Below are 9,957 nucleotides of genomic sequence, written 5' to 3' on the forward strand. Positions count from 1 at the left end.
TATAAACGTCTTATGGACATAACACAATATGCTTCTTGATTATTTAGAATTTCTGGTCATATTTGCACATATAAAAAGACAAGGTTCAAAATGAAACACCTGGGTCCATCTGTATGGAATGAGCTACCATTGAGCATTAGGGCGGCGGAACACATCCTCAGTTAAAAAAAAAAAAATATTAGACTTTTTTGGGGGAAAATTGTTGAATTTTATTATGGCTGGTAGGGTGGGTAGGGGAGGAAGATGATTTGGAGAGGTAAGGATGGACTGGGAAGGTAAGGGTGTGCAAGGGCTAAGGTGGGATGCGGAGGATAGGGTGGGGGGAGTAGGATATTGAAGAGTGATGGAGACTGGATTTTTTATTATTATTTACCTTTTATATCTTTATTTATCTATTATTAATTTCGATTCAGTTATTTATTTATTTATCTGTTTTTTCATATATATATATATATATATATATATATATATATATATATATATATATATATATATATATATATATACAAAGGTTATAGCCTATTTATTTATAATTTATTTATAATTCATCTAATTAAATAGTTGAGGACTAAGTAAATAGTTGAGTTTATAGGTAAGTAGTTACGTGGATTTTCGCGCGACCGCAAACCCTCATAGGTTTTCTCCAGCGCGAAAGTGTTGTTTAATTTTTTTTTTTTTTTGTGAATGTGGAATAATAAACTTATGAACTTATTTTATTGATGCTTTGATAAATAGAAACTACACTGTTCAAAATACACATCGTTTTCAATGAAATACAAATGACACTCAAGCCGTTTAGAGGTTTATTTTATTTGGTAAAGCTACTCCTCTCTCTAAAAAGATTCCTGCGTAGGCATCGCCTGAAAAGTACATAAAACACAACCCTACTCTAACCAAGAATAAGTAATGACGTTGGTCATCATTGAGCTTTCAGGGTTTTTTCCCTTCCAATATTATATAATTATTGCTCCATTCTGTTGTTTTAAGGTTAATTAAATTTATTGAATGTGTAATGAATTTGTCAGCTAAGAGATAAAGATAACATTTCGATTCGTCATTCACCATTCTTTCCAAATATGACAATTGCTACCAGATCAATTGCTTCCCATTTTCCATCCCCATCTAAAGCCTGGATACAGCTCTAGAATGTATACAGTACATTACCAAATATTTCCTTTTTTTAATTGAGAATATTTGGCATTATAAATTCATTCTTGGTGAGAAAAAAAGCAAAAGAAAATAAATAAATAAATAACCTAAGCCAAAAAAATGACCAAAATATCTTATATTGCGGCCGTAAAATCTCTTTTTCTGATATCCATCGTTTCTTGTATTGGTTATTCTTTAACAATTATCTGACCAGGTCATTTCACAATTTTTGACTACTCATCTTCTTACCATGATTAGAACAATTGAATTCAATTTCATTTTGCTCCATAATTTGTGTTGATTAGTAAATAGTTACTATGACCTATAATAATTCTACTGTAAAGAAGGAATTTTTTAAATGCATAACAAAAATCGAGTCTTCATGTTTGAGGATATCTATAAAATTAAAAAAAAACGTATTTGGTAGGCAATTAAAAGAAAATCCGGGAATTTAACCACGGGAAGATTTTACCTCACCTAATTCTTTAGCTAAAAGTTACCTTCAATTAGGCACCTAATGTCTTCTTCGTCATTTAAATAATTTGGGTCTATGGAAGGTGGATCTAGTGGGTCAGTTGATTTTAGCATAACTTTCCCTTTTGACTTGGGATTCAGACATATGGACAACATAATGAAACCCTCTGCATTTTCATCATTTGCACCAGGAAACCACTTTTGATAAGACTGAAAGAGATATTTTGACAATATTCATCAAAAATTAAAATATGGCAAGAAACAAGAATTCTAATAAGATGACTTAACTTTATGTCAAATGGTTTGTGGTAGCAAACTGTGAGTAAGGAGTGACTCGGCCCAATAGTAGCCAAAACTCTAAGAAAAGAAACTTTGATAGCAGATAATGTATCAAAAGAGATGGATTTTATGTTGATTACAAATATCTAGAATCCATTATCTTGAATTATCTTTCATTCATTATCATCAAAAGCTACGAGCCTGAAAAAATCTGCCTGATTTTTGAAAAAGGGACAAAACACCTCCCAAACACCATGCGATTTTAATCAAAATCAAGCCGTCAGATTCAGCATATCAGAGAGCCTTGTTATAAAGGTTTATTTCATGATAATAAACCTTGCTAAGAGATAAATTGTTCTTGTAAAAAAACGAAAAAATATAAAAATAATTAAAGAAACCAAGTAAACGAGGGTGATTTTCAGCCAGTTGATAAAACAAAGCGAAAAAAAATCAGATATTTCGGCTAGAACCTCAACTAAGCCGTCCTCTGTACTAAAAACAAAACAAAAGAAAACAACATCAAAAAACAAATTATACTTTTGAAGTGAAAGCTAACAAAGTAGAATAAACACTCTAACAACAAACAAAAAATCCAAGCCAGAAAAAAGGGAAAACTATTCAAATTTAGGTTGGGAAATATTTTATTAGTAAGGTAAAAAGAAAGTTGTTTAAAATGAAATACAACAGTACTTGATCCTCTGTGTTTTAAGTTTTCGCAAATTGGATTTATAGGAATATTGCCAGTTTTTTTATTTGAATCAAAGTCTTTATTTATGTATTTTTTTTTTAAGCTAGACATCGGAGCCAATCCCATGGTAGTGACTTAGCTACCTGTGCTTTTTTGGCTACCTAGCCCTCCTATCAAAGACATCTGATTGGAATTTTGAGAAAATTGGGTTCCGGAATAGCCGAAAGTTCCAATAAATAAACCTTTGAGCATGATCAGATTAAACAACCCACATGGCAAGGGTCGAAAACCATGCAAATTACAAATTGTTCATATTAAATTAACTAAAATAAAACTATTTCAATTTCAAAACGAAATGAAACTGATTCAAAAAATATTTACGCTAAAGTCTTGAAGTTTTGTTACAATTCTTTGAGAAAGACTTCTCAGACACAAGGGCCAATGAATTTGGATTTAAAATGTTTTTAAAGAAGTTTAAGAATGTTTAGCGTAAAGAGCAAGGGTAGATGATGCCCCCCCCCCATAGATGGAAAAAATTTTGTTTGTTTTAAGTTGTAACATTTTTCATTACTTTCAGTCGACATTTTTTTTATTATTATTTAATTATGAGACAATAACCCCTGCACTAATTCCAAAACTGGTTAGAAGGTCAAAAAGGTCTTAATTTTCATATTTCCATCTCGGAGTCTCTTTCTTTTAGAATTGCTCAAGAGACGGATAGCCTGATTTTTCGTTGGTTGCAGAAAAAACACTAGTCTGGTGTGCGTGAGTTATAATCTTATTTGTATGAGACGGGCTTAGGGATGTAGTTTTATTTCTTCTGATGGCAAAATTAATTTGGAAAACTGATACTGTGGTTTTTAGATTAGTATTAGATGAAATAACCAGACGGCTTATTGTCGAATTTCCGTTTTGTTTGTCCTTTGTTTGGCCAAAAATACTCACTTTTTCTCTCAATAAAAAATATTCGATGTCTTTGTCATAGCCCATTTTTCTAATATTACCACTTAGGAAGCCAAGAATTAGCTCTAATTACTTTTGCAATGATATAAATTTCGAAGCTTGGGATATAAAAAAAGTACCAATTCCCAGTTGAGAATTGGTTTGCGAGAGAAATTCCAAAAGATTTCTCTCGCAAAAAAAAAGAATTATGTACGAGATTTTTGGTGGCAAATATTTTGAGCAGCTGATCAAGAACTAATTTAAAAAATATATATGTGTTTGGAAATTAATTTATTCAGAACTAAAGCTTTACCAACAAAGTCTTTTCTCTTGATCAAGTTCATGCGTCACTGGTTTAATTTATGGGTGATTTTTGGTATTTATTTTTTCTATAAGTTGTCGATAACAGATATTCTAAACCTTTTTACTTCTGTCGCGGAAAGGAGGCTCATCCTGGTTTTGTTTTGTTTTTTTAAGCTTTTGGATTTTCTTTGCATCGATTAGAAGTATTTAGGAGGATCTTCTATTTTCTGATCTTGAAGGCTCGTTTTGTACTTTTTTTTCTTCGAACAGTCTTTAGCACTGAAGGCATCTTGGAAGAAGTCTTTGTCTAAATTACTGTTTTTCCTTTTTCTGTTTTGTTTTAGAGGCTGAATGCTTACTTTGGTTTTGCCCTTCACAATTTTTTGTTTTTTAGGTCAATAGCTTTCTTTGAGAAAATTTCAATGTGAATAAAAGCTAAGAAGCTTAATTTAACCAGGAAAATAAAAACGGAAGAAAACAACAAATGATTCATAAATATTATTCTTTTATGCCAACTTCTCTAAGATGTTCTTTTTTATAAGGTCTACTAAGCAAAATTTGAAGTGGATTTATTGAAATTAACTTATTTTTGTTGACTTAATTGGCAAAATGCTATTGTCAGAATGGTTAACTCGATACTCACTTCTAGAGGAATGTTTGAAGCTTCAGTGTAAGATTTTGCGTCAATAGAACCCATATTGAATAGCAGCGACATTAGGCCAAAGTTGTCTTGTGACATGGAATTCATTAGCTTCGTGGAGGTTATTAGAGATCCATCAATGCCAGATGACGCTAAGAAACCTTGCAATTTAAACTTAATTTAAAAATAATTAAATCGCTTTTTTCACTTTCAGACATACCAGTAGTGAGAACGCCTAAGATCTACTTTTTACCAGACATTTATTTTTTCCTAAATTAATTTAAAAAACTTTTTTCCACAAAATGAGTCTTTCAAAGAAAAGTAAAGAACTCGATTAAACAAAAAATGAGCAAAAATAAAATAAAATAATCTACCAAGTGTGAAACTACCACAAATCAGCATCGATAAATAAATGAAATCCAAGATGAACAGAAATTAAATTAATTAACCGAGTGAAACTCAAAACGAGCAGAAATTAACATAAGTTGGGCGCAAAACCCCTATGCCTTCCCAAGGCCAGAACAAAATTTGCACTTTACTGAAAAAATATAAATGTTTTTACTTTTATAACTTTAATAATCAAATAATATTAAAATTTTGATTACTAAATATCAGTATATGTATATTAAGCTGAGAATGCACATTCATTTGTAATTTTTCAGAAAAGTGCAAATTTTCCTCTGGCCTTGGACAGTCTTATGGGTTTCGCGCCCAACTTATGTTAATTTCTGCTCGTTTTGAGTTTGACTCGGTTAACTATTGTAATTTCTGTTCGTTTTGGGTTTCATTTATTTGTCGATGGTGATTTGTGGTAGTTTACGCTATTTTGATTTGGTTAAATTTTAAGAGCGGAAATGGAAGGGTTGGTGTGGGAGGGTGGTAGTGGAAGGGGGATAAGTTGCCATCAAATCACTTTCGACTATTAAAAAGGGCATCAGTCCTTTCTATTTTCAATCGAATGAGCCCTTTTCGAAGTTCCCACGACAACTCCTTCGATCCGAAGTGCCCTGGTCTAAACAACAACAACAACAAAAAAATAATACATTATACCCACTTCGATCTTTACTATGTGTAAACTTTCGATACTTTACAAATGTGCACTTGAACCTCGTTCAAGTGCACATTTGTCTCAATTGCTGGATTAGGATGACAGTCTTTTTCTTCTTCTTCTTCTCTCTCTCTCTTTTTTTTTTTTTTTTTGCCAAGTAATTACCTCTAAAACATTGTAAAAATGTCAAGCCTTCCAATCCATTTCGACTATTGAAAACGACACTGGGCCTTTAGATTTTCCAATCCAATGAGCGCTTTTGGAAAAAACAACGCTTTCTATAAACACCTTATATGCCCCCAGGGCATAAATTACAACCCTTACCCTAAGGTATGTTAGGGTGGTTGTCATCCTCTAAGACATAACTTCCAGAACTTTCAACTACGTTAAACAACATAGCTATCTCAAAACTTTGATTGGATGTGTTTGGGGAAATGGTGGACGTCAGAGGGGTGTTAGTCGCCTTCCAATCCCTTTCGACTATTAAAAAGGGCACAAGTCACTTCTTGCCTAGAGGGTTGTGGGGGAGTGTCCTCCTCTTTGCTTAGTCCCCGTTTCTTGTCTCGTTCTCGAGTGTCCCCGTTCTTTACTTAGGCAACGCGATCCTGCTGGCTATGATTCATACAACAACTTTCTATATAAACCTTATATGCCCTCAGGGCATAACTTACAACCCTTACACTGAGAGCTCTGAGGGGGTTATCGTCCTAAAAGACCTAATTTCCAGTACGTGCAACTACGTTGAACAAAATGGATATCTCAAAATTTTGATTAGATGTGTTTTGGAAAATGGTGGGTGTGAGAGGGGCGCTTATCGCTATCCTATGACTTTCATCTAGTAGCAAAGGCTCCAACTTTTTCCATTTCCCCTGGAAGTTAGCATCACGAAAATTCTATGATGACAATTCCTGTATGGGTTTTACGTGGCCCCAGGGCAAAACTTACAACAGTTTACCTGAGGCCGGGAGAGGGAGTGGTTGTCATCCTTAAAGACCTAATTTCCAGAAATTATAACTACGTTGAACAAAATGGTTATCTAAAAATTTTGATTGGATGTGTTTGGGTAAAAGGTGGGCGTGAGAGGGGGGTTAATTGCCCTCAAATCACTTTCGACTATTAAAAAGGGCACTTTCCCTTTGAATTTCAAATCGAATAAGCTCTTTTCAAGTTTCTAAGACAACGATTTCAATAAAAACCTTATATGCCCCCAGGGCATAACTTAAAACCCTTGCCCTGAGGGCTGTGGGGGAGTGTCCTCCTCAGGAACATATTTTCTATCTGGAAATCAAATACGCTGAACAAAATGGCTATCTCAAAATTTTGATTGGATGTGTTTGGGGAAATGATGGGCGTGGGGGGGGGGCTATTTGCCCTCCAATCACTTTCGACTATTAAAAATGGCACTAGCCCTTTGAATTTCCAATCAAAAGAGCCTTTTTTGAAGTTTCTGCGACAACGCCTTCTATAAAAACCTTATATGCCCCAGGCCATAACTTAAAACCCCTGCCCTGAGGCTTGTGGGGGAGTGTCCTCCTCAAAAGCATATTTTCTATTTGGAAATCAACTACGCTGAAAAAAATGGCTATCTCAAAATTTTGCTTGGATGTGTTTGGGGAAAGGATGGGCGTGAGGGGGGCTATTTTTCCACCAATAGATGACATCTATTAAAAAGAGCACTAGCCAAACGGCTTTCCCGTCGTATAAGCCTTTTTTGATCCTGCCACGGCATCATTTTCTCCAAAAACCTTACATGCCCCCAAGGCATTACCGTCAATTCTTACTTTAAGGGTTGTGGGGGAGTGTGCTTTTCAAATACATATTTTTTATGTGGAAATCATTTACGGTGAACAAAAAGACTATCTCAAAATTTTGATTGGATGTGTTTGGGGGAATGATGGGCGGGGGGGGGGGGGCTAGTTGACCTCCACTCACTTTCGACTATTATAAAGGGCACTAGATATCTCAATTTACAATTGAATGAGCCTCTTTTGAAGTTTCTACGACGAACCCTTCTATAAAAACCTTATACGCCCCCAGCGCATAACTTAAAACCCTTGACCTGAGAATTGTGGGGGAATGTCCTCCTCAGAAACATATTTTCTATGTGGAAATCAACTACGCTGAACACAATGGCTATCTAAAAATTTTTATTGGTGGGGTTGAAGGTAAGGATGGGCGTGGGGGGGGGGCGAGTTGCTCTCTAACCACTTTCGACTATTAAAAAGGGCACTATCCCTTTGAATTATTAATGGAATGAGCCTTTCTTGAAGTTTCTACGACAACAATTTCCATAAGAGCCTTATAAGACACCAGGACATAACTTAAAACCCTTGCCGTGAGGGTTGTGGGGAGTGTCCTTCTCAAAGATATATTTTCCATCTTGAAATCAACTAAGCTGTACAAATTGGCTAACTACAAATTTGGATTGGATGTGTTTGGGAAGTATGGGCGCGGGGGGGCTAGCTATGCTCAAATAACTTCCGACTAGAAAAAAGAACACTAGCCACTCAAATTTCCAATCGAATGAGCCCTTTTCGAAGTTTCTACAACTCCTTCGATACGAAGTGCCCGACTGTGCCCGCATCGTTCTTTACTTAAGCAGCGCTAGCGCGCTGCCTATGATATAGACATACACATATTTTCAGGTGCAAGATTTAAGCTCAGATTTTCTTATTTAGAAGATTTTTGTTTCTAACTGTAGGATCATTTTTATATGTTTGAGGACGGTTTTTAACACCGATTCAACATAAAAGGGATAACAGCAGAGGATATTAAAATATTGTTTTTAAATAAATGGGCCCTGGACAGGGGCGAATCTCCAGAATTTTTATTGGGGGGGGGTAAGAGGGGTCCATATCCGGATTGTCAAGGGGCATGGGATTTATAATATTTTCTCCACATTATAGGGGAGAAAACCAAACAACGCCCCCCCCCCCCCCAAACAACGCCCCTGGTCTTGGGATTCATAAAATTTCTTAAGGAGTTTCTACACAACTAAACAAAATTTCTTGTAAAAAATCTTAATTAATAAAAGTGGCACATAAGTTCTGCATCAGTATAATCAACAATTTAATAAATACTTAATGGGCGAACAATCAAAATTATATAAATTCTTGTTAGTACTAAAATTAGGCTCTAAAAGAACATATGGTGCACAATTTTTTCGTGGGAATAAAAAGCTTTGAGCCCAGCAAGGTAAAAGAGTGTATGCACCTCCGTCAGCCACAGCTACTTCTGCTTAGTAGAAGCAAGCGTTTTTTAGTATGTTAATTATTCCCCCGCTAAAAGTGTTCAGTAAAATTTACACCGGTAGTCATCTAGAAACATCTTTGAAAAATTCCTAAATTTTAAGACCCATGGATTAAAAAAAAACTCTCGTTAGAAACTGCCATCACGCATGCAAAAATATTTCCTGTATTAAGATGATTCTTCTGGATAAGAAATTCGTAGTGTGATTCTTGGACCTGTAAAAATATATAAAGCTAGGAAAAGATCAATAACACGGGGAACTCTGATGAGGATCCCAGCTCTCCTCTCTACTAACACACAAGCCTAGTATAAATTGAATTACAGAGCAATGGAAAGAACAAAAAAAATATTTCCCTGAATTAATCAACTATAAAAATGTATTTACACAGACACGCATAAACAACAACCAATACAATAAACTGCAAGCCAAAGAAATACAGTTATAGACTAAAATACTTAATTTTCAGTGCAAAACTCGATTTAGGTTGCCAGAGCGAGGGACTAGGGACATCATTTGATAAGAAAAAAAAGGGTGGGCACATATATAATTTTTTCACCAAAAAACTTGTCACTTTTTTTTTACTTGTAGCTTTGTATACGAGGCTTTTGATAGCTCTTTTGGTACACTTTTTCCATATTATTTTTCTTATAAAATAAACTTTATAGTATTTTTTTGTAAGTTTTCTTTTATTGTGAACTATTTATTGTATGTGCAACCGTTAACCAGAAATATCTAAAATCGCTGCGTAGCCTAATATTATTGCTTCTGTGTATAAAATTTGATGCATACCTCTTCCGAAGACAAGATATTTAGCTATAGTTCCAAAAGATTTTATTTTATAGGCATTGATGCTTAAGGGCTTTTTGATTGAAACTCTTAGTGGAACTACAAGATGATCTTGCAAATTTTCTCCAACTGGCAAGTCTGAGATTAGCGGGATCTGAAAAAGATATGCAAATTGACTGTATATCCTCAACATGCCAAATTGGGACATATTAGATCTATTACAAGTTTGTTGTTGAAGCCAGCACATACTAAAAAGATTATAAAGAAGAAAGTAAAAACAGAAGAGAGCGTAAAGAAGAGTAAGCAACAACTATCCCTTTTCGCAAATAAGATATTTACGGAGTCAGTTCAGCGCTGAAGACATCAATAACATTTTTTAAATGCAGGCAATGGCTTTT

The 9,957-nt window shown here is 34.7% G+C and overlaps 1 protein-coding gene across 1 annotated transcript; it reads right to left on the reverse strand.

The window, feature by feature from the left end:
- Positions 1-1,649: 1,649 nt before the first annotated feature.
- On the reverse strand, positions 1,650-9,713 carry LOC148938409 (neither inactivation nor afterpotential protein G-like; the record flags this gene model as incomplete). Its single annotated transcript, XM_089107816.1, has 3 exons — positions 1,650-1,833; positions 4,479-4,636; positions 9,563-9,713. Coding segments are annotated over 3 exons (493 nt in total), but the record flags the coding sequence as incomplete, so codon positions are not given.
- Positions 9,714-9,957: the final 244 nt, after the last annotated feature.

This window comes from Artemia sp. Qi Xiang Cuo, unplaced genomic scaffold (genome assembly GCF_049724085.1).
Source record: "Artemia sp. Qi Xiang Cuo unplaced genomic scaffold, ASM4972408v1 HiC_scaffold_3337, whole genome shotgun sequence".
NCBI lineage: Eukaryota > Metazoa > Arthropoda > Branchiopoda > Anostraca > Artemiidae > Artemia > Artemia sp. Qi Xiang Cuo.